The 25,535-nt window shown below is 42.7% G+C and overlaps 1 protein-coding gene across 1 annotated transcript in view; it reads left to right on the forward strand.

Annotated features, from left to right (window-relative positions):
• The window catches only part of DNAI4 (dynein axonemal intermediate chain 4), a 63,783-nt gene that overhangs the window by 22,454 nt on the left and 15,794 nt on the right, over window positions 1–25,535 (forward strand). The window contains exons 6-14 of the mRNA XM_073593782.1: window positions 261–400; window positions 4,538–4,699; window positions 6,422–6,610; window positions 11,472–11,605; window positions 11,700–11,786; window positions 13,115–13,266; window positions 19,321–19,478; window positions 21,793–21,917; window positions 24,776–24,874. Of these exons, the coding sequence (XP_073449883.1) occupies window positions 261–400; window positions 4,538–4,699; window positions 6,422–6,610; window positions 11,472–11,605; window positions 11,700–11,786; window positions 13,115–13,266; window positions 19,321–19,478; window positions 21,793–21,917; window positions 24,776–24,874 (1,246 nt within the window). The remainder of the gene's footprint in view (window positions 1–260; window positions 401–4,537; window positions 4,700–6,421; window positions 6,611–11,471; window positions 11,606–11,699; window positions 11,787–13,114; window positions 13,267–19,320; window positions 19,479–21,792; window positions 21,918–24,775; window positions 24,875–25,535) is intronic.

Genomic DNA, 25,535 nt, shown 5'->3' on the forward strand with positions numbered 1-25,535 from the left:
GTGAAAGGGGTCTTAAAGTACTAAATAGAAAAAAATGGCCTGGTCATGATGGGGGTAAAACCTTCCAGAGGGCAAGTGCTTGATAACTTGAGCTAGGCCGTAAAAAGGATCACTCAAAACACTCTGCATTGATCTATGGTTAGTACATTATAATACTCTACTACAGATCCATGAATGCAAGTATATTAAAACTATATATTCTGAGATGCAGGTCTTTGAGCTAGCATATAGGTGACATATCTTTGTATTTTTTTTTTTAGGGTACGGAATCAGGCCTACACAGAGCTCTGCAAAAGCAGAGCGGGCAACGATCGCTATGCAGAAAGAAGCATGCAAACGTTTAACGAGGCACCGAAGAGTAAAGAGGTTCAGTGTGAGAGCGTTATCCACCAAGACGCAAGTAAGGGTCAGACTTTATAAAATGAACTAGATGAAATTCTTGTATATTGCATTATTAATTCATATTCTGAAAGGGAATTTAAAGACTAGAAATATATGCAAATATCAATTTGTTGGTAAAATAAATATGTAAATAAAATCCTCCCTGCAAAGGAGGAGAAGACAAACCACTGCTTGAAGAATATTCAGAATCCGACATTTCTGGAAGTATTGGATTTCTGGTCCCCTACTTAAGTCTATGGTTCGATCCACCAGCCCCTACGTCAGGACTGTGCCCTGTAGTGACATAGGGGCCAGTGGAAGGAACCACAGAGCACAGTGGGGGACTAGAAATCTGACACTTCTGGAAGTGTCGCATTCTGAGGATTTCTTGGACAACGGTTGCTCTTTATTACATCGCAATTAAAGTGAAAGTTGCTTTAAAGTGAACCTGTGCTTTTTCTAACAATTTCTTTTTAGTTTTGTGCCCTGCGGCTGCCTATACTTAAAGTGGTTGTAAAGCCACTTTGTCATTATCATACATTCAGATAATGATATGTGCTTCGCTGTATGTGCTGTATACAAAATATTACGATTTCTACCTTATTTCAGATCACCTCCCAGAGCTCACCCCTCTCCTCTCCCAGTCTGACAGATACAATGGGAGGGGCTGAACACTCCTCCTGCTGACGTCAGCTGGGAGGAGAGGAGAGCGGCGGGCGGTCACGTGAGTGCCGATCGGCGCTTTTAAAAAAAGGTAGAAATCAACATATTTTTTTATACAGTGCATACAGTGGGGCACATACTGTGGGGATGGTATGAATATAACCAAGTTATAGCAGCAGGAAGGGAAGGGGTGGGGAGCAGAGCGGCACTGTCACTAGCTGCCAGGCAGAGGGGGCGGGAGAGAACAGAGGAGAGATCGCGGATGACGGAGGCATGTAAACTGATCATGGTGTCAGGGCTCAGCAACCATGATAAACCATGGTCAATTTACAGGGGGGAGGGTAGAACCAGGCAGGATTAGCCAGGTTTTTTAGATGATAGAAGGGGCCAAAATACACAGCACAAGCACTGTGCTGTTATGTATGCTTTAAGGGAACAGGATAAAACGGGATAATATTTTTTTTTTTTAGGATTCCAAACATTTTAACTTGCCTCCCTGTTGTGCTCTTCATTCATATGAGGGAAGGGAGGAGAGCAGGCCCAGCTTCAGGCCGGGTTCACATATGTGCTGCCGCAGTTCACAGCTTGGGGCCTGGTGCGTTTCTGTACACCAGTTCAGGTGCGATTCAGGTCCGAATTTTTGCCTGAATTCCAACCTGAACCAGACCCAAAGATGCACAGGACCCTTCCGCAATCCGGACCGTGGCCACCCTGGACCTGTGTGAATCGGCTCTGTTGAGAGCCAGTCACACTCGCCTGGCATGCGAATTGGATATGGGGAAACCGTATCCAATTCGCATATGTGTTAACCTGGCCTAAAGCAGAACTTAATTAAAAAAGGCCCCCAGAACTCACACCATACTCTACAATTATAATGATTGCACATTATGGCAGATTTTCTCCATCAATGCAAGTTCATGCCGCCGCATATCTCACTATCTCCAGGGCTTCCTTCTTCTTCCAGACTTCCTTTGGGTCCAGATTCTTGGCTAAAGCCATTCTCAACCAGGGTTCCTGGGAACCCTAGGGTTCCTTCAAAGGTTGCTAGGGGTTCCTTGAGCTGTGGCTGATTGACCTCCTATCTTAAGATGTCTGCATAGTTCTGGGGTCAACACCACTTGGTAGTGCCAGTTGCATGAAGCTAACAATCTTTTAAGCCATCCGTAGGGATTGCATTTTGACAACCACTGTAAGGCCTGCCTTATTCCACATGACTACAAATGTAAAGGGCATTTTTCTTTTCAATGACCACCAATAAATTGGTATAGTAAGGGTTCCTCAAGACCTGAAAAAGATTTCAAGGGTTCCTCTGGGGTAAAAAGGTTGAGAAAGACTGGGCTAGATGATGTAAGTCAAGCACAGAAGACTTTAGTCTTAACATCCATTGCATGCCGAGGTTGTACGCAGAGCTGTGCATGTGTGGCTTGTGTATAATGAGAAAAAAATTATTCTAGCAGGAAGGGAAGAAGATACATAAAGAGCCTCTTCTGCTGGGAAAAAACAACCTACTAGCATATTGATAAAAAGTAAAAGATTTAGGTTCTCCAGAGCTTACACAGAGCTCCCTGTCCTCATATGGCATCAGGCACCAGGGCTACTACATGGAAGAAAAAAGTGCACCCAGAAGTACTGGGTATGTCACTTTGCATGCACAGGTCAATGGAACAGCAGGGGGAGCAAAGAAAAGGTGACTAATAGCAGCTGCAGAGGCTGGTGATAAAGTGAACCTGTTCCTTCTCCCTGGGTAAATACAGGTTCACATACAATGCAGCCACAGCAACAACAAAAAAAACACTACTACTTGTGTATTTGGATTCTTGAGTTATGGAAATCTTACCCAAGAAAAACTGGGGTTCAGCTGTTGCTGACCTCTTTCTACAAATTCTAGTTGCCTGGCTGGTATCCTATGTCTGGCTTCAGAATTTTTGGAGTCATTGACCAAGAATAAATATGCTGATTAGAAAAGTTTGAGAAAAGACAGACATTGGGGTTGATTTACTGAACTAAGGAGTGCAAAATCTGGTGCACCTCTGCATGGTAGCCAATCGCCATCTATCTTCAGCTTGTTCAATTAAGCTTTGACCCAAAAAAAAAAACCCTGGAAGCTGATTGGTTTCTATGCAGAGCTGCACCAGATTTTGCACAATCCAGTTTTAGTAAATCAACCCCCATTGTGCTTTATTAATGTTAAAGGGTAACTCCACTTTTGTGGGAAAAAAATAGCAAATAAAAACAAATAATATAGCATATACAATTGCGACACAAGTCATATTGTATTTAAATGTTATTAAAAATTACCTTTCCTTTTCAATCTTCAGCTCTGTAACTTTCTGTAAAATGCCATGCAATATGGATACCTGGAAGAATGTGTACAGAACTCCCCCCAGATATGTCGTGTCCTGCTTGTGTGATTGGTTCACTGATTTTAACAGAAGTCTTTTTTTTTGGGGGGGGGGCGGCAAACAACCCCCCACCCCCACTGCCCCGGGCTGGCGGTGGAGCAGCACTAGCACAACTGCCCCTAACCCCCCCCCCCCTCCCCGGCACTAACACCCCCAGCAAAAGAAAAAAAAACCCACCCGCTGTCTGCCGGTCAGTCCTTACCCTGGATGCAGGTGGTGAAAGCAGCGGTCGGGTCTTTATGGAGTGCAGAGCTGATGCGGCCATCTTCCAGCATGGTCGCCCCTGTCCTTAAAGAGTGGTTGAGGAAAGCTGCTCCGGTGTCCTCTCCTGGAGCAGCTTCCGCGGTGCATCTCCTCTCAGCTCCTCCCGGCGCTAGGCGTCCAATAGGATCGCCTGACGTTTTGGCCAATTGGGAAACAGGTTTCATACCTGCTTCCCGATTGGCCGGGAGGAGGATCGGTGTTGCAATATTCATTTGTTGTTGCAACACACCTCGGTGGGATCGGAGCGCATCCTCTGTGACCCGAGCCCACCCTATTTTGAAGCCTATTAGAGCCTCTGGCTCTAATTAGGTGCTTAAAAAAAAACAAAAAAACACTGGTCGATGTAATGAATGCACCCGGTGCCCTAAAAGGGACCGGACGCATAAATAGGGGGTGGCCATGGCAGCCATGGATAGATTCATGTTATGCATGAATCTATCCATTGCATATAGGGGGGTGGTCTGGAGAGAGGGGGCAGTGCCCGGGCGCCCCTAATGGACGGGTTGCCACTGGTCTGCACCAAGATAAAAGTCATATATCAGGCATCTCCTGCAACGAATGTCATTTTTGGTGAGATACTCCCAAAGGGAAATCACGTTTAAAAGGGTGCAGACCCTGCATTTTCCTCATTAGAGCCTTGCAGGTACAGCAGCTGATTGACAGACAAACACACAGGGATTTCTTCAGAATAACAAAAGGTAGGAAACTGCAACAAAGATTGTCAAAATCCTTGTAATGTACATAGATCACCCAGAGGGGAATGTTTTTTTCTCAATAAAAGTGGAGTTACGTTTTAAACTAGTGATACTTGTTTGCTATATTTGTAGGTGTCATGGCATCAGTATGGGACCTGTATGATTCATTTCTTGCCCCGGACCAGCCACAGGTGGAAGCTGCGGTGAAGACAGTCAGCCGGTCAGAGAGTGTGGCCAGCAACAAATCCAGCATGAGCCAAAGAAATGTATCTGTGATGTCTATTGATGGGATGGGTAAGTTATATCCCAGGCTTATATTATAGCTCAGTGAAATGACCTCAGCCACTATTAGCACCACAAGGCTCCTTTGCCAAAACCTGACACATTTTATTTGTGTGCGGATTACTGATTTGTTAGTTATGCCCTTCATGTGATGCCATGTTGTTAAGTTCTGGCCTCACTTTAAAGTGGAACTTTAGTCAGAAAATTAAGTCCTGCTAGATCACTTCAGACTGGCCCCTTTTGCAGGTATAGCAAATGTAAAACATTTGAAATAAGCGCATATACTGTTTAAAATTAGTAATTAAATACGCTGTCTCACCCTGCTCTGCACATGCTCAGTGGGTCTCCATTTTCGGCATTGTGCCGAAAATCAGAGTCACCAGAGGCCGATCTGCTGACAGCCTGAAGATTTACTACTGCTCGCGGGCTCTGGGCTTCAGCAAAATGGCGGCCTCCAGCAAGAACAAACAGGAACAATGCTGGAGCCAATTTACAGCACACACTTATTTTGGTAGCATAATTAATAATGCGGAATGTATGTTCCTTGCTAAAGAACATTATTTTTTATCAAGTTGTTATGGGTAAAGTTCTGCTTAAGTCTGGGTTCACACTGGCATGCGTAGCGGATCCCAGCAGGGGTCCAGTGTGTCCCTGTTCACCATTTCAGGTCTAAATTCAGTCTGAATTTTTGGCTGAATTCAGACCTGAAATGGACCAAAGCCAGTCACAGTCTCCTGACATGCAAATTGGATGCAGAAAAAAAAGGCATCCAATTTGCAATAGTGTGAACCCAGCCTTAAGCCTAGGTTTACACTGAAGCGATACGGGAACCAGCGCGATTATAGAGCTGGTTCCCGCATTGCATCTCTCCTGCCTTCTGCGAACCACTGTGGGTGTTACATTACATTGTTAATGACACCCCCAGATCGGTTCACAGGTCGCAGTGCGAACTGTGAACTCGCATAGGAATCGGATCGCATAGGTGAGAAAACCCATGCGACTCGATTTCAGTGCAAGGGAAAAAGTGTCCCTGCGCTTTTTTTCCAGCTAATCTAATGCGAGTTCAGCCATACAACTGTATGACTGAACTCGCATCTCACAGACATCGCATGTGATCGGGTGCAAATCACATGTGATGGCTGTGATCGCAGTAGTGTGAACCTGGGCTTAAAGTGGTTGTAAACCCTTTTTGGTGACTTTGACCTGTAGGTAAGCCTAGAATAAGGCTATAGGTAGTGGAAATATCTACCTATAGGTAGTGGAAATATCACCTAAACATGCGCCGTTTAGGAGATATTTCACTTGTAGTGCGCCAATGTCATCATCGGCGCACGCGCTGTGAAGAAACGGACCACCGTGCTGTTACAACGGGAGTGACGTCACGCGACTCCGGCCAGTCACAGGGCCGGAGTCTGTGGCCCCGGAAGGAAGAGGGACGAAGATGGACGTGGCCTGCTCAGGGGACAGCGTGGGCTTCGTTTGCAGGTAAGTGTTATATAATGGGCTAGTATGTGATGCATACTAGCCCATTATGCTTTCCATTTGTAGGCCTTGCGGGGAGCAAAAGAGGAAGCAAAACCCATCGGGGTTTACTTCCTCTTTAAGGCCAATAATGAGGACAGGTGTGCACAGTAGAGAAGTGCTGAGTAAGGACCAGCAGATGGCAATGATCTGTAGTTATTTTCTGCCATGTAACTTTCTGGTGATGTGGATTTTTCGTTTTTAATTTTTCAGATATGAGTACCGTCACAGATTTGGACAGGCTTTCTGTTTCCTGGGTAACTGAGGAGAATGAGCCAGATGCAGATGTAATCCTAAAATCAGAGAAGTTTCAGCAAGATTTGTTCTTCATGGAGAGAGTGGTGGTAGAGAACATATGCCAGCCAAAGCTTGCAGCTTACCGGCAATTACCGGTGATCATAGGTGTGTTTTTATTCTTCATGTCATTCTTTTCACCTGAGATGTTTCTCAAAGATACCAATCACTGTAACCTGATTGGAGGCTGCAGGTGACAGCTTGACTTCTGTTCCAGGTATCATTGATCCAATCATCTAAGAATAGTGTGGCATATTAATGCAATTTGCCTCAATCCCCATTACACCTCTCTGCATTTTGTGGCAGCTTCTAGCCATGAGCACACAAAAGGTCAGTCTACTCATTAAAGGGGTTATAACGGTAAAAGTTGTTCAACCATTCTATGCATTAAGGTAATAAAAACATCCAACAATACCAGCCCCCCCCCCCCCCCCCGTTTTACTTACCTGACCCCTCGAAAGTCCCGCACTCCCCCCTGACATCCTCTTCGCCGCTCAGCCTGGCCGTTGATTGGCTACAGTGGATGGATTGAAAGCAGCGCGGCCATTGGCTCGCGCTGCTGTCAATCACATCCAATGACGCGGCGCGCCGGGGGGCTGGGCCGAGTGAGACAGTGATTGGCTATGGCCGCCGGCTGTATCAAGGGAGCGTGCCCACTCAACACCATGCAAGGGAGCTCGCATGAAAGTGTTGAGTCCTTGCGGGGGGGAAGCAGAGACAGCCGCCGAGGAACCCCAGAAGACCAGGTTTGGGGCCACTCTGTGTAAAGCAAGCTGCACAGTGGAGGTAAGGATAACATGTTTGTTATTTAAAAAAAAAATTATCTTTAGTGATCCTTTAAGTTTCAGTTTCAGGGCTGCCAGGCTGACTCTTATTCGTCCAGAAAACCGAAACATTTTCAACAAAGGGGTGATAGCAAAGTCTAAATTAAAGTTTAACCTTCTACTCATAGTTTTACACTTTGTTCTCAAAGCCACAGACTAAATGCATGCATCAGAACGGAGCATTCTTTAGAGAAAGCTACTTGGTAGAGGTTGACTTGACAAGAGGGCTTCCCCTACTTCTTCAGTCTAAAACCCACTGGAAGTGTTGACAGGGTATAGCAAGACAGGGAGTAGCATCAGTACCTGCAGTAGATCCAGTGTCAGGACCCCGGTCTGAACCTGCAACCTCTGCTGTGTCTGGCGATGTGTCTTGCTGAGCCACCTGAGATGATGGAATGCACCCTTTCTGATCCATTGGACAATCCTGTGTTTCATCAGATTAGGCAACCTGTTAGAATGTGTAACGGAAGTGACCTTTTCGTAGCCGCCATCTTGCTACACCCAGCACTCCTCCATAGTAAGGATACACTGAGAAGGGGGAAAGCGGACATCTTGTTACACCCACCGGAGTTTTGCGTTTTACATTTATTTTTAACAGTAAAGTGAGTTTATATAGTGAAATACAGTACTTAGAACTCCGTCTGAATGTTTAGATGTTTAATTTCAAAAGCAGCGAACTTCTGTCAGATTAGCAAACCTGTGAGGTCAGCAGGCTTGCCGCTGCTTTTAAAATTCAACATCTGAAAACATGTCACCCATTGAGCATGTTTAGGATGCTCTTGATCGGCGTATACGACAGCGCGTTCCAGTTCCTGCCAATGTCCAGCAACTTCGCACAGCCATTGAAGAGGAATGGACCAACATTCCACAGGCCACAATCAACAACCTGATCAACTCTATGTGAAGGAGATGTGCTGCACTGCGTGAGGCAAATGGTGGTCACACCAGATACTGACTGGTTTTCCGGACCCCCCCAATACAGTAAAGCTACACATTTTAGCGTGGCCTTTTATTGCCTAAGGCACGCCTGTGCAATAATCATGCTGTCTAATCAGCATCTTGATATGCCAAACCTGTGAGGTGGATGGATTATCTCAGTTATGGAGAAGTGCTCACCAACACAGATTTAGACAGGTGTTTGAACAATATTTGAGAGAAATAGGCCTTTTGTGTACATAGAAAAAGTCGTAGATCTTTGAGTTCAGCTCATGATAAATAGGGGCAGACACAAAAGTGTTGCGTTTTATAATTTTGCTCAGTGTAGTTGCTTATGTGGGTTCATGTCTTCAGTTAATTTTTATTACTTTGAATTGGTTTACCCAAAACTATTTGATTTTGTATAGAGTGGAAATGAGTTAGATGTGTCAGATTTTTTATTGCTGTCTGTGTCCCCATCAGGGAGATTTCCTGTTCAGTTTATGACACTGGAACCACTTCAGATAGGTAGAAGGGAGAAGTTACCACTTTTTAGCAGAGTAGGAAAAGGTTTAGAGCTTCTGCCACTTCCTGTCACCACTTGTTAGAGAAATGAAGCAGTTAAAATGCCCCCAACAGAGACACAGAAGACAATAAGAACATAACAGATATTCTAACTTTTCACAAAATAATAAAAAAAGTTTTAAGTAGACTGTTTTAAAGAAGCAGAGTGGGTAGTACCCCACAGCCAGAGTGTGCCTTGTTGAGTGACAACCACTGTATACTAGCGTTGCCACCTCATCCCTTTAAACCCGAACACCTTTGAATTACACAGGTTCTGAGGCTAATTAAATGCAGATAAGGCACCAAGTGAGTTTAATTACCACCTTAATCAGCCACAGAACCTGTGTAATTAATATGTGTTCGGGTTTAAAGGGATGAGGTGGCAACCATACTGTATACAGGCCATGGAAAGGCAATGTTGCTGCCTGGTTCTGAGATGTTCCTGGGGCCAGAGTTGTTGCTTCATATTGACAGAGGGTAGAGAACTAAAAAGGAAAAAGACTAGCCATACGTTGTACAATAGGAAAAATGTGAGACATCTTTTTTACTTTGTTGGGGATTAATATTTAAATACAATTTAAGGTACCATATCTAGGCCACTTATTCAAGAGGATGTCCCAAAAAAGAATAAATGTCATTAAGTATGGGATATCTGGGTTGACACCCCCTCCATTAATGCAGACCCCAATCTTTCTGACTAAATATATTAGCTTCATTGATCTTGGTATTATACTATTGTGGTATCTTGAACCAATCTTAGAGAGTGTTTGTTCTTTTATCCTAGTACTGGATAGAGCAGAACCTGATATTATGAGCTTATATACGTTGTGAAGGTCCTTATGTAGTTGGTGGGAGTACTACTGTTATAGTGATTGAGTACACAGTTATGTATGTTCTTGTTTGTTGTGTGTTGTACTTATGTACGGCACCAAGTCTGGGAATGCCCAATAGGCTCTGCTTTATAACTAATTCTTAAAACTGAATAAAAAGAATTTCCAAAAAAAAGTACCATATCTAGGCCAACATAGAGATTATACAAGTGTAAAAACTCTGTAGATAGAAACAATGCCCCGTTTGCTACTGAAAACTATTTTTGCAAAAGAAAAAGAGTATTCAATCTACCAATTGGAATATTAGAATATGAGTATTTTTCATGTGCCAACAAAACCAGTGTTGGCTCAGCCGTCATTGTTACAGTTTGCTGTTATGCCAGGAAGCAGGGACACCACTGATATATGACTGGGGGTTTTATACTATTTAGAACCCTCATTTTGTGAGGTTGTCCTTCTTCCATATTGAGTGGTGGTCCCAAAATACTTTTTGGTTGTCCCTGTCCATCATCATTTATTAATCACCTTTTATGCAAGTCTAAAGAAGTTCTTATATTGATATTTGGCATGAATTGCGATGTACTACCGTATATACTCGAGTATAAGTCGTTCCGAGTATAAGTCGAGGCCCCTAATTTACCACAAAAAACTGGGAAAAATGTATTGACCCGAGTATAAGACGAGGGTGAGAAATGCAGAGGGTCAACAATGCCCATCTGCAGCTGCCTGACTCCCTGTGTCCTGTGCAGCCTACCTGTACCCTGTGCATGTGTCCTGTCCATGTGTGTCCTGTACATGTGTGTCCTGTGTTCCTGTGTCCCTGTGTGCATGTGTCCTGTCCATGTGTGTCCTGTCCATGTGTGTCCTGTGTTCCTGTGTCCCTGTGTGCATGTGTCCTGTCCATGTGTGTCCTGTCCATGTGTGTCCTGTGTTCCTGTGTGCATGTGTCCTGTGTGCATGTGCAGCCTACCTGTGTCCTGTGCAGCCTCCCTGTGGCGATCTCCATCCTCCCTGTGGCGATCTCCATCCTCAAGCGGCGGCCGGCGTGTGATGATAGTGTTCGGCCATTCCACAGTTCAAAAGCCGCACCTCCTCCTCGTCTGTGATAGGCTGACCGCTGACTGCCTATCACGGACATTCTCTCATTCTCATACCACGGACGAGGATGAGAGAATGTCCGTGATAGGCTGTACACTGACAGCTGTTCAGCCTATCACAGACGAGCAGGAGGCGCGGCTTTTGAAAGCTGGAATAGCCGCCGAAGACTATTATCACACGCCGGCCGCCGTCTGCCTGCATGACACGCTGATCATGCAGACAGACGGCGGTGACTCGAGTATAAGTCGAAGGGACACTTTCAGCCCAAAAAAAAGTGCTGAAAAATTTGACTTATACTCGAGTATATACGGTATATTATTTAGTAATTGTACCTTATTATCAGTCCTAGAATTTTGAGAGCTTCATTTAGATTGTCTGTTACTCACCATATCCTAAGACAGCACAAGCAAGTGTATCCCGAGGAAACAATTTGTATGCGAAACGCGTCGATCCACTAAGACTTACGGAATTTGTGTTATATAATGGACTTGGTGATTCCATTGGATATGGTTTTTTAGCTGTGTTGCATTTTAATGTATAAATAAAATTGTATTTGTTTTTAATAGACACTGGTTTTGTTGGCACATAAAAAATCCCCATCTGATCTTCCAACTGGGTGATCGTAAACTTTTTTCTTTCACATAAATTAGTATCTAGGCCAAGACTGTCAAACGTCTCACCTGTCTCATTGCAACAAATATTCTAAACAATGTATGAAAAGTGCCCTATGTTTTACAGATCCGGACTCTACCAGTGACACAGAAGTCATAACGAATGTGACATCTCCCAGTTTAGATCGACTGTGGTCTTTTGTGTGTGACATAACAAGGGGACACAACGTCAGCAGCACATCATGGAATAAGAAAAACCCGGTTAGCAGAAACACCACTATGCTTATATACTAGCTGTGCCATTCAATCTGAGACATCTTTGTTCTTTCATTTATCTGTTTATTTGATCTCTCAGGATCTCCTGGCTGTTGGCTATGGGCAGTTTGCCTTCAAAGAACAAAAAGGAGGATTGGCTTGTTGTTGGTCACTGAAGAACACAACAGTAAGAAAGAAATGATTTAATCTAATTCTTTACTCCAGATGAGTGCAATCCATTCCTTTATACCTTCTGTGTATGAGGAGCTTTGTACCTGCTGAGACACCAGCAGTGGAAGTCCCTCCTATACACACTGGAGAAAGACAATATGGGAACTCAATTTATTGGCTGCAGTTGAAGGGAATGTATAGTGGTTATATCTATTATCTTTCTTTTTTGCTTAATATTATGTTGTCTATAAATATTTTTGAGTCAAATTTTCTGCCAGCAGGTGGATCGCGGAGATTCTTTTTACATAATTGCTTGTCTGTCCTTATCCACTCTGCTAAAATAAGCCTGTTCATTACAGACCTCTATAGCTCAAGATAACATTTTCATACACTCTTGTCAGAAATAATCTCTTGGCTCCTGATGTTACATTTTAAGTGGAATTTCACACTAAATTAACAGTGAGTGCAACATGAAGCCAGTAGATGGCTTTCAACGGTTTTAAGAGGCAACGTAGCTGAGAAAAGTAAAAATCAAAAGCCGAGGTGTACTGGATAGCGCAGAATATATTTTAATTAAACAAATACAAAGGGGCATATTGCACTTACAAAAGTCTACTTGGGTCAGGCAAATCACATTATCATGAATAGAGGCTTCTAGATGTCAACTGAGCACTCTATAGTCTACTAGCCGGCCAGAGGGGAGTACTGAAAACGCAGGAACGCAGCTTCATACAGTAAATGCTTTGTGATGATGATCTACTATTGGGTGTATCAGTAAGCTCTCCTGCCAGTATGGACACTTTTGGGGGCTGTTCAACCTTCTCAGTCACCAGGCCTGAACACTGTCATGTGAGAGGGGGGGCAGTATCTTGCTGGGGGATGATGGGCTCGGTTACTCTCACCTGAATAAGTAGGTTACAATGTCTCTTTAACAGAGGCGGCTGGTGCCCCCCCCCCTCCAGGTCCGCACTCACAAGAGGATGCCTTGCATTCCATGGGACAAGAAACCGGAAACCGGAAGTGACACGATGAATATTGATTAGCTAAAATCAAAAGTGGGAGGGTTCGGAAACCGGAAGTGACACAATGCCAAATATTGATTTGCTAAAATGGGGTTCTGCGCCACAGGACAATCTGAAACAGGCCAGTTAGAGCTCATCCTCAAATCACATGCTTTTCAAAAGTTTACTGACCTAATAGACACCCATTAGTCCGGCTCCCCGCCGTACCCACATATAAATGAAAAGGGGGGGGATGACAGGCCACCACCGCTCTTTTAGTGCAGTATTTTTGTCATGTGTACTTACTTATTAGTCATTGATGCTTTTTTTTTTTTTTTTAAAGTGGCCGGAGAGGATATTCCACTGTGAAAGTGGGGTCACAGCCGTGGACTTTTCAGCAGCCTCTCCAAATCTTCTGGCTGTTGGAATGTATGATGGTACAGTGGCAATTTACAATGTACAGGACAAAGATGACAGCCCAGTACTAGACAGCAGGTATGGTAGGATGTCTGTATATTAAGGGGGGCTGTAGATTTTTTATTGAGCTCAATACAAATTATCTTATAAGTGATGTACTATGTTATGTGTAATACATTGCCTTGAAAAAGTATCCATACCCCTTGAAATTTTCCACATTTTGTCATGTTACAACCAAAAACATAAATATATTTTATGTGATAGACCAACACAAAGTTGCACATACTTGTGAAGTGGAAGGAAAATGATAAATGGTTTTCAAATTTTTGTCAAATAAATATGTGAAAAGTGTGGTGTACATTTGTATGGCGCCCCCCGGAGTCAATACTTTGTAGAACCCCCTTTCACTGCAATTACAGCTGCAAGTCTTTTTGGGGATGTCTCTACCAGCTTTACACATCTAGAGAGGGACATTTTTGCCCATTCTTCTTTGCAAAATATCTCAAGCTCTGTCAGATTGGATGGAGAGCGTCTGTGAACAGCAATTTTCAAGTCTTGCCACAGATTCTCAATTAGATTTAGGTCTGGACTTTGAAAGGGCCATTCTAACACATGAATATACTTTGATCTAAACCATTCCATTGTAGCTCTGGCTGTATGTTTAGGGTCGTTGTCCTGCTGGAAGGTGAACCTCCGCCCCAGTCTCGTCTTTTGCAGACTCTAACAGGGTTTCTTCTAAGATTGCCCTGTATTTGGCTCCATCCATCTTACCATCAACTCTGACCAGCTTCCCTGTCCCTGCTGAAGAAAAGCATCCCCACCACATGATGCTTCCACCACCATGTTTCACAGTTGAGGGCGGTGTGTTCAGGGTGATGTGCAGTATTATGGAATATATAAATAAGTGCAGCGCTATACTTTTATATCATGAATTGACAATTGTGCATATCAACATAGAGAAATCCTAAAATAGTAAAATAGTAGGTGTATGGGGTAAATCCGCACAATGAATTGAATGTTTTAGTTATGGATATGGCTGCTGCCTCTACACATACAATACCACCTAAGTGGAAAGTATTAAAAAATGGTAAAAAAGCAGGAGTAGTATGGCGCTGCCCTTATTGAGACAAATTTTTTTTTTTTTTTTTCTCTTTCCCTTTTTCCTTCTTTGTAGTGAATGTATTGCCTAGTATCCTTATAGAATTGCTTCTAAAACCTGTATATGTTCAAAAATTGAATAAAACTGGTGCTCCAATTGTTCAACAAAGGTGCATTGTGCCCTTTAAGTTAAGTAATAAAGTAGTTGTGGATATAGATGTAATATCATCTAGGTGGAAAGTGTTAAAAAAAAAAAAAAAAAAAAAAAAAAAGGAAAACAGGAATAGTATGGCGCTGCCCTTATGGAGACAAAAAAAAAAAAAAAAACAAAAAAAAAAAACACCTCTCTTTAAAATGACTTTATAATTCCTAAAGTGTGTGTGCCAAAAATGAATAAATATGTGACTGGTGCCAAGTCCTTACTGTTAAAGGTACAATTGCAACATAAGGTGCTTCAATTATTCAACAAAAGTGCATAGTGCAGCATCACTAAAGTGACCAGTGTTAAATCATACAAATCCATACAACATTGTGCAAAATATCCATCATAAATAGTGACTCTTGTGCTGTGACCAGTATTGGTTGGATAGGAAAAGTTCCGTTTATGAAAAAAACAAGTTCTTTTTGGAGTATTTTGTAGTGTTCAATCTTTGAGGGTCAAATATCTGTAGGAAAGCTTCTTATCCAGGTGCTGGTTTCTTTAATTAGTGCCTTGTCTGCATGCTCTGACAATGCTTGCACTCACCGGATTCTCCGCGTCCCAGTAGAAGTCTGACGACGAAACGTGCGTAGGGCGGGTTACGAACGTCTTGCAGCACCTCTAACAAAGGGAATTCGCTAACTTTTGGCATGCTTGATTTGTTCATTTGAAATGTGAGTACATTTGTCTATTAAGTTTTAATAAAAGTCCTCCTATGGTTTTACGCGATGGGCATACCTTCTTTCCTTTACATGTAATTACTACACCACAATACGCAAGTAAAGTTTGGGGGACATCCTTGATTGCTGCACAGTGGCAGACACTGTGACCATCCATACCCCTGCAGGGGAAAGGAGAATCCGGTGAGTGCAAGCATTGTCAGAGCATGCAGACAAGGCACTAATTAAAGAAACCAGCACCTGGATAAGAAGCTTTCCTACAGATATTTGACCCTCAAAGATTGAACACTACAAAATACTCCAAAAAGAACTTGTTTTTTTCATAAACGGAACTTTTCCTATCCAACCAATACTGGTCACAGCACAAGAGTCACTATTTATGATGGATATTTTGCACAATGTTGTATGGATTTGTATGATTTAACACTGGTCACTTTAGTGATGCTGCACTATGCACTTTTGTTGAATAATTGAAGCACCTTATGTTGCAATTGTACCTTTAACAGTAAGGACTTGGCACCAGTCACATATTTATTCATTTTTGGCACACACACTTTAGGAATTATAAAGTCATTTTAAAGAGAGGTGTTTTTTTTTTTTTTTGTCTCCATAAGGGCAGCGCCATACTATTCCTGTTTTCCTTTTTTTTTTTTTAACACTTTCCACCTAGATGATATTACATCTATATCCACAACTACTTTATTACTTAACTTAAAGGGCACAATGCACCTTTGTTGAACAATTGGAGCACCAGTTGTTGTATTTTCATTTTGAATAGAAATATTCACCACCAGCCAGTTTTATTCAATTTTTGAACATATACAGGTTTTAGAAGCAATTCTATAAGGATACTAGGCAATACATTCACTACAAAGAAGGAAAAAGGGAAAGAGAAAAAAAAAAAAAAAAAAAATTTTGTCTCCATAAGGGCAGCGCCATACTACTCCTGCTTTTTTACCTAAAATAGTAAAAGTCCATTTTCTATAAATCAAAGTCCATTTGTTTGTGAAAACATGGAAATCACCACGTGAATATATGACTGAAATAATAATTAAGCAATCCCCAAGGTAGTGGAGGCGTACCGTAGATTTTGGACCTAAAAATAGCATATGCTACATAGATCAACATAAGCATTTATTGCCCAATGGCAATGGTACACAGGATCAGTACCGAGGGAGAGTCGACGGTCCTGGAAACTTGCTCAGGGATTATGTGCAAAAACCACACTTGTGCAGATACCACCACCCATATGAATGGAGGCTTACCAAAAGGTTGGGACCCAAAACAGTATATGCTGGATGAGTCAGACAGGCTGGGAATTGCCCACTGGCAATGGAGAGGAGATCCCAAAGGTACACTGGGGAAGAAGTCCTGGGGGTGCCTCACCGGGGTACTTCCTCCACACGGAAATTAAGGATATCCTCGAACATGCCCCACATAGGATAAAAAAGGGGCCATATAGTGTAATACTGTAAAATTATGAATTTTTATTAAAAGAAAGACACTTACATTTAAGAAGTAACAAAGCGCTTGTATACAATAAAAAGGCGGCAGTGGAGTCCTCCCGACGCGTTTCGTCTCATAGGACTTCGTCTGGGGTACTTGCCCACTGCAGCCTTACTCCTTTATATAGGCACCAAGACCCCTGTAATGAGAATCCAGCTCCTAACAATCACGTCATCTGCACTTCCGGGTTCGGGCCAAAATGGCGGACCCGCGTGCGTTCCAAGCCTCATTCCCGTGCGTTCCACCTTCATTAGTGAACATAGGTGAAGCTTCCCAATACAGTGGTATGTATATATTTATGTTCAAATGCATCACCGCCTCTCACTCGCTGTAGCTGAAGCCATCAGCGAGCGGAGTGTGATGCAAAATTAGTGTCACCATGCGTTCCACCCGTTGTGCGCACGCGCGCGGTGATGACGACACCGCGCCACCACGATATCGCCATCCTCCATTGCCATGCAGCGCGCACGCGCGCGGCGCGATGTCGTCACCGCGCCTGTGCACACCACAACAACAATCGCGCGCCGTCACATGGCAGTTTCTAGGTCACGTGATGGCAACAAAGCCCCATAATCAAAAAAGGGGGTGGAATAAATAGAACTGACATCCCTTAGACCGGAAGTGTCAATGAATGTAAGCAGTAAATGAAGTTCTAAATCACAATAGGATTACCATAAACGGAAATGTGTTATTTCAATTATTATTTCCGTATATATTAGCCCAATAGCTTATCAATAGAGCAATATTAAGTATGAACCCGCTTAGGAGATGGATTCTACACAACTATGATACCCTGTAACTATCTGTCTCATATACATATGTACAACAAATCCCATATCTATGGTGACTATATATGCATATAATTTGAAGACAGTGTAACTAGTACAGTCTCTCAAAACTGAACCATAAAGCACACATCATAAAAAATATGTATATAATTTGTATATAATTTAAAAAGGTACCACTGATGTAATCTCATTACAAACAAACTACCTGAACAAAAATATAAAAATAAAAATAAGAATAAAAAAATGAAAATGGAATATGAAATTTGGTCCTATCTCTTTACGATTCATCTGAAGAAAAGCATCCCCACAACATGATGCTTCCACCACCATGTTTCACAGTTGAGGGCGGTGTGTTCAGGGTGATGTGCAGTATTAGTTTTCCGCCACACATAACGTTTTGCTTTTAGGCCAAAAAGTTGAACTTTTGTCTCATCTGACCAGAGCACCTCCTTCCAAATGTTTGCTGTGTCCTCCACATGGCTTCTCGCAAACTGAAAACAGGACTTCTTATGGCTTTCTTTCAACAATGGCTTTCTTCTTGCCACTCTTCCATAAAGGTCAGATTTGTGGAGAGCACGACTAATAGTTGTCCTGTGGACAGATTCTCCCACCTGAGCTGTGGATCTCTGCAGCTCCTCCAGAGTTACCATGGGCCTCTTGGCTGATTCTCTGTTAAATGCTCTTCTTGCTCATGTTGTCAATTTAGGTGGACGGCCATGTCTTGGTAGGTTTGCACTTGTGCCATACTCTTTCCATTTTCAGATGATGGATTGAATGGTGCTCCGTGAGATGTTCAAAGCGTGGGATATTTTTTTTATGACCTAACCCTGCTTTAAAGTCTCCACAACTTTATCCCTGACCTGTCTGGTGTGTTCCTTGGCCTTCATGATGCTGTTTGTTCACTAAGTTTCTCTAACAAACCTCTGAGGGCTTCAAAGAACAGCTGTGTTTATACTGAGATTAAATTACACACAGGTGGACTCTATTTACTAATTAGGTGACTTCTGAAGGCAATTGGTTCCACTAGATTTTAGTTAGGGGTATCAGAGTAAAGGAGGCTGAATACAAATGCACGCCATACTTTTCACATATTTATTTGGAAAAAAATCTTGAAAGCCATTTATCATTTTCCTTCCACTTCACAATTATGTGCCACTTGTGTTGGTCTATCACATAAAATCCCAATAAAATACATTTACTTTTACTTTTTCAAGGCACTGTATGTGTATTAGGGATATCCATATTTGTTCATTACCTATACAGACTCTGCTTACTGGTTGTGCCTTGTTGATCCTCTCTCACCAGTGAACGCCTACCAGATAGGGTCATTCTTATTGCAAATAATGTTGTTTCTGCAGTCTCTGGTTGCATGAATTATTCGCAGTGCTGCTGGTAACTAGCGAACATATGACCTAGGCCAGCCTTTCGCAACCTTTTTACCCCAGAAGAATCCTTGAAATAACTATCTAGTTTCGGGGAACCTTTGGTAAGATTATTCTGTCAAGGGTCATTGGGAAAATGTCCCTTACATTGGTGGTGGTAAGCGGGAAGAATGTCCCCCTACAGGGGTGGCCAGTATGACTCTAAAGCTTCTTGGAATTCAGTTTCAGAGGTTTTAATGTCATTTGGCAATCTTGCTGAGATATGATATGGGTATGACTTGCCATATTCTGTAGTAAAAATATCATTAACCATCATACTAATAAAATGCATGTCGGCCAAAGGGGCTGTTATGAAGGTGGTTTTGCTGGGGTTCGGCAATGTTACAAAAGATTGATATCTCTTTCTTTGGAACGGTGATGGTTCAAGAGACTTTGTACTGTCACTTTATTTGAATCCCCTTCCTGTTTCCTTCCATCAGTGATAATCCCAATAAACATACATGTCCAGTGTGGCAGCTAAAGTGGATCGAACAGGATCACAACACCCTGGGGGAGGATAATGGAGAGATCCTAGTGTCTATATGTGCAGATGGCAGGATTACAAGATGGCATATCCGGAAGGGGCTGGACTGTAGCGGTAAGGAAAGATACTAAACCCAAATGACAAATATCAAGTTACATTCGCTGGCACGTGTGCATTAATGCAAGGGTTTACTTCTACTTTAAATGCTACCTCATTTCAAAAGGCTTTCTGACAATATTTCAGATTTCACAAGATACAGTTGTGCTCATAAGTTTACATACCCTGGCAGAATTTATGATTTCTTGGCCATTTTTCAGAGAATATGAATGATAACACAAAAAACTTTTCTTTCACTCCTGGTTAGTATTTGGCTGAAGTCATTTATTATCAATGAACTGTGTTTACCCCTTTTACTTCATAATCAGAACAGAAACTACCCAAATTACCCTGATCAAAAGTTTACATACCCCAGTTCTTAATACTGTGTATTGCTCCCTTTAACATCAATGACAGCTTGAAGTCTTTTGTGGTATTTGTGGATGAGGCTCTTTATCTTCTCAGATGGTAAAGTTGCCCATTCCTCTTGGCAAAAAGCCCCCAGTTCCTGTAAATTCTTGGGCTGTCTTGTATGAACGGCACGTTTGAGATCTCCCCAGAGAGAGTCAATGATATTGAAGTCAGGAGACTGAGATGGCCACTCCAGAACCTTCACTTTATTCTGCTGTAGTCAATGACAGGTCGACTTGGCCTTGTGTTTTGGATCATTGTCATTTTGGAATGTCCAAGTACGTCCCATGCGCAGCTTCCTGGCTGATGAATGCAAATGTTCCTCCAGTATTTTTTGATAACATACTGCATTTATCTTGCCATCAATTTTGACCAAATTTCCTTGTAGCTCACATATCCCCAAAACGTCAGCGATCCACCTCCGTGTTTCACAGTAGGAATGGTGTACCTTTCATCGTAGGCCTTGTTGATTCCTCTCCAAATGTAGTGTTTATGGTTGTGGCCAAAAAGCTCAATTTTGGTCTCATCACTCCAAATGACTTTGTGCCAGAAGGTTTGAGGCTTGTCTCTGTGCTGTTTGGCATATTGTAAGCGAGATACTTTGTGGCATTTGTGTAGTAATGGCTTTCTTCTGGCGACTCGACCATGCAGCCTATCTTTCTTCAAGTGTCTCCTTATTGTGCATCTTGAAACAGCCACACCACATGTTTTCAGAGAGTCCTGTGTTTCACCTTTGCATTCCAAACAATTTTCCTGTGGCTGAAATTTTAGTTGGTCTACCTGACCGTGGTTTGGTTTCAACAGCACCCCCTCATTTGCCACTTCTTGATCAGAATTTGAACACTGCCGATTGGCATTCTCAATTCCTTTGATATCTTTTTATATCCCTTTCCTGTTTTATACAGTTCAACTACCTTTTCCCGCAGATCCTTTGACAATTCTTTTGCTTTCCCCATGACTCCGAATCCAGAAACGTCAGTGCAGCACTGGATGAAAGATGTAAGGGTCTGTCAGGAGTCCAGAAACTTATTGACCTTTTATTAACACACACTAATTACAGGCAAACAGATCACAGGTGAGGATGGTTACCTTTAATAGCCATTCAAACCCCTTTGTGTCAACTTGCGTGCATGTTATCAGGCCAAAATGTACATTTTTGATCAGGGTCATTTTGGGTAGTTTCTGTTGTGATTATGATTTTAAAAAGAGTAAACACAGTTGATTGTTAATAAATGGCTTCACCCAAACACTAGCCATGAGTGAAAGAAAAGTTTTTTGTGTTATCATTCATAGTCTCTGGAAAATGACCAAGAAATCATAAATTCTGCCAGGGTATGTAAACTTAAGAGCACAACTGTAGGTACACATTTTAATAAGGGGCGAGGAGCCCCCTGTACAAACTTATAATAGTTAAAGGGACTCTGTTACCTGCTCATTCAGGCCCACCCCATCAACAAGGTATATTCGCCAGTCCATGCTCCCTCACCGCCTCCCACTGCAGCAGTTCTGGTGTCAGATGGTGTCATGGTGATTGAATGATTGGACCTGAGCGCTGTCACATATTGAAGAGCACTTGTTCCCCATACTCCGAAAATTTACCCTGTTAGAACAACGGAGCAAGGGCTCTGAATGAGCAGATATGTGGCAAGGGAGTTCCAATGGGTGAAGATACCTTGCTGGGGGATGAACTATCAGCAACAATCTTGTATCCCGGATTGGGCGAAATGACAGCAACCCACCTGGCGAACCGCTGATATCCAGCACCGTGGCGGGTTGACAGCAAAGCGGAATTTGAGTAATCCTCTCATTTCTATTATGTATCATGTTACAATATAAGAGATGATAAATGAGCAAGCCTTATTATGTACCATGATTTTTGCTATTTATTTAAACACATTGTTTTGTTTTTCTTTTCTGGCAGATCTGATGAGATTAAAGCGCACAGGAAGCGACCGATCGAGAAAATCGGATGGAGGGAAAGAGATAAAAGGGGAAGCATTCATCTCCCGGCAGGCTCCTGGGATGTGTTTTGACTTCCTTCCTGTGGTATGGGCTGATAAGACGCACTGTCATGTCACAGAGTCACACTGAGTGGTACTGACATGTGAAGAAATTAGTGTTGTTTCCCATAGCAACCAATCAGATACTTAATTTTGTTATTCGATCAGATATCAGGGGAAAAGCTCTCTGCTTTCCTCTGCGCCGCTGTGTTGTGTTTTATGATCTTATAGGTCAGCCACAATGTTACGAGATTTCACTTTATTAGAGCAAATCGCAAGGCCACCAGCTACTTTGCTGCAATATGTCACCAATGGCAGCAGTGGTAAGCAGGAACGGAGAGGATATGAAGAGGAGACAGTATGGCGGCAGTCAGATTGGTTGGGTTTAGGCAGAGGTCGAGGCAGGCAGCAAACAAGGAGAGTCGGTTTCAAGGCAAAGGCCAAGGCAGGCGGAAAGCAAGGATGGACAGGAACAAACAGAGTCTGCAACAGGGTCGGGAGTCAGGCAATCCAGAAGTTGGGCAAGCACTCTATAGAGATAAGATAGCTGCCAACAGCATCAGCTGCCATAAGGGAGGGAGTCTAAATACCTTACTTGATTTGTGCACCCACCCCAACACAAGGGACATCCATGCATGCCCCTGACCAACCAAACGTGCTCACCTGGTTACGTTGAAGCACTCCCCTGCAGTGTCAGTCCTTGTAAACGTAGTATATCCAATGGTGATATACTGTATAAAGAAATCTACAAAACTAAATCTAACCGCATCAGATCTTCTGCACAATCTGGTGTACTTTGGTTTGATTTAGTATTTGCCCAATCACTTGATTGCAGACAGAGCCAGGAAGGGATTGGAGAGGCTGGGGTTATTATTGAGAGGATGGGATGAGAGCATAAGCCAGGGGTGGGCAACTTATTTTCCCATGAGAACCTGGGACTGTTGTGGAGAGCCCACCTTAATTCTGCTCAGTATTAATTTTGGATCTGGGAAGGTCCATAACTGCGTAAAAATATAGATACAAAATGCAGTTTTTAAATGATTGTTTCATTTATTAAGGCAAAAAAGCTGTCCATACCTGCCTGGCTTTATGTGAAAAATGAATTGCTCACTAAACCTAATAACTGGTTGTGCCACCCTTGGTGACAACAACTGCAATCAAGAATTGGCGATAACTGGCAAAGAGTCTTTCACATTGATGTGGAGGAATTTTGGCCCACTCTTCTTTGCAGAATTGTTTTAATTCAGCCACATTGGAGGGTTTTCCAGCATGAATGGCCTGTGTAAGGTCATGATACAGCATCTCAATTGGATTTATGTCCGGGCTTTGACTAGGCCACTCCAAAACCTAAATTTTGCTTTGTTTGAACTATTTGGAGGTGGACTTGCTGTTGATCATTGTCCTGCTGCATAACCCAAGTGCACTTGAGCTTGAGGTCACGAACTGATGGCCGGACATTCTCCTTTAGGATTTTCTCATAGAGCTCAGAATTCATGGTTCCATCAATTATGGTAAGTTGTCCAGGTCCTGAAGCTGCAAAGCAGCCCCAGACCATCACCCTACCACCACCATGTCTGTTGGTATGATGTTCTGGTCATGAAATGCTGTATTTGTTTTATGCCAGATGTAACGGGACGCACACCTTCCAAAAAGTAAAAATTTGGACTTATCAGTCCACAGAATATTTGCCTAAAAGTCTTGGGGATAATCAAGATGTTTTTTGGTAAATGTGAGATGAACGTTTGTGTTCTTTTTGGTCAGCAGTGGCTTTGGCCTTGGAACTCTCCCATGGATGCCATTTTTGCCCAGTCTCTTTCTTATTGTTGAATCATGAACACTGATCTTACCTGAGGCAAGTGAGGCCTGCAGTTCTTTAGATGTTGTTCTGGGTTCTTTTATGACCTCCTGGATGAGTGGTCGTCATGCTCTTGGAGTAATATTTGTAAGCCGGCCACTCCTGGGAAGGTTCACCACTGTTCCATGTTATCTCCATTTGTGGATAATGACTCTCCCCGTGGTTCACTGGAGTTCCAAAGCCTTAGAAATGGCTTTGAAACCCTTCCTAGACCGATACAGGTACATTACTTTGTTTCTAATCTGTTCTTGATTTTTTTTTTTAGATTGTGGCATGATGTGTGGCTTTTTGTGATCTGTTAGCATGCTTCGCTTTGTCAGACAGCTTCTATTTATGTGATTTCTTGATTCAACAGGTCTGGCAGTAATCAGTGTGGGTGTGGCAAGTGAAATTTAACTCAGCTTTCCAAAAAATTGTGGTTAATCACAGTTCATTCATGATTCAGCATGGGAGGGGGCAATTACTTTTTCACATAGGGCCAGGCAGGTTTGAACAGCTTTTTTCCCTTATGAAATAATAATTTAAAAACTGCATCTTGGATTTACTCGGGTTATCTTTGTGTAATATTAAAATTTGTTTGATGATCTGAATCATTTAAGTGTGAGAAATATGCAAAAAAAAAATCAGGAAGGGGGCAAATACTTTTTCACAGCACTGTATGTATAAAGCGCTGCGTAAATTGACAGCGCTATATAAGAACCTATAGGGGGCCAAGGGGTGATGTCACCAGTGTGATGATGTAACCTTTGACCCTTCTGGTGACATCAACTATGAAGATGGGTTTACATGGCAGTGCCATCCTTCACATTCATATGGCTCAGCTGTTGGTGCTCCTAGGACACAAGATTACCACCAATAAGGTAATGGCAATGCTATGATGAAAACCAGAAGCTCTGGGCAGGCAAGCCACAGTCTGTATGTATTTCAAGGGTTCAATCACAACTTTTACCGAAATACATATTTAATGTTACAACCAAAACAGTTTTGATTGACATTAGTGAATAAAGCTGTGTAGGGAAGAAAATAAACAATTTTGTGTTTTATTCTAGGACTGTAATATTTACCTTGCTGGTACTGAAGAGGGTCACATACACAAGTGTTCCTGCTCGTACAATGAACAGTTTTTGGATACCTACAAGGCACACAAGGTGAGGATTCGTGTTACTCCTGTCTTGGGCTAAGTCCGATATCCCGATCACCTCCAGCTTTATGACGTGTTTCCAAACTTTCTCTATTGGGATCTCCTTGCTGTAATCAGACTTCAGTTCCTCTTCTGCTCTTTAAGGCTGGGTTTACATCTGCTGCGACCGAGGTCCACAGCATGGGGTCCGGTGCATGTCTGTTCACCGATCTCAGGTGAGAATCAGGTATGAATTTTTGCCTGAATCGGAACCAAAGATGCACAGGAACCTTTCCAAATGCAGACCGTGGCCGCCCCAGAGCTGCGTGAACCAGCAAGTCGGTCACACTCTCCTGTCATGCTAATTGGATGCAGAGAAACCCACATCCAATTCGCAGAAGTGTGAACCCAGCTTTAAAGTATGACATTATGGTGGAGATTTACTAAATCTGAAGCACTCAGAATCTGGTGCAGCTGTGCATGGTAGCCAATCAGCTTCTAACTTCAATTTGTTCAATTACCACTTAAGCCCCGGAAGGATTTGCCCCCTAATGACCAGGCCATTTTTTGCGATACGACGCTGCGTCGCTTTAACTGACCATTGCGCAGTCGTGCGACGCTGTACCCAAACAAAATTGACGTCCTTTTTTTCCCACAAATGGAGCTTTCTTTTGGTGGTATTTGATCAC

The sequence above is a fragment of the Aquarana catesbeiana genome, linkage group LG07, assembly GCF_042186555.1.
Source record: "Aquarana catesbeiana isolate 2022-GZ linkage group LG07, ASM4218655v1, whole genome shotgun sequence".
In the NCBI taxonomy this organism is placed as follows: Eukaryota; Metazoa; Chordata; class Amphibia; order Anura; family Ranidae; genus Aquarana; species Aquarana catesbeiana.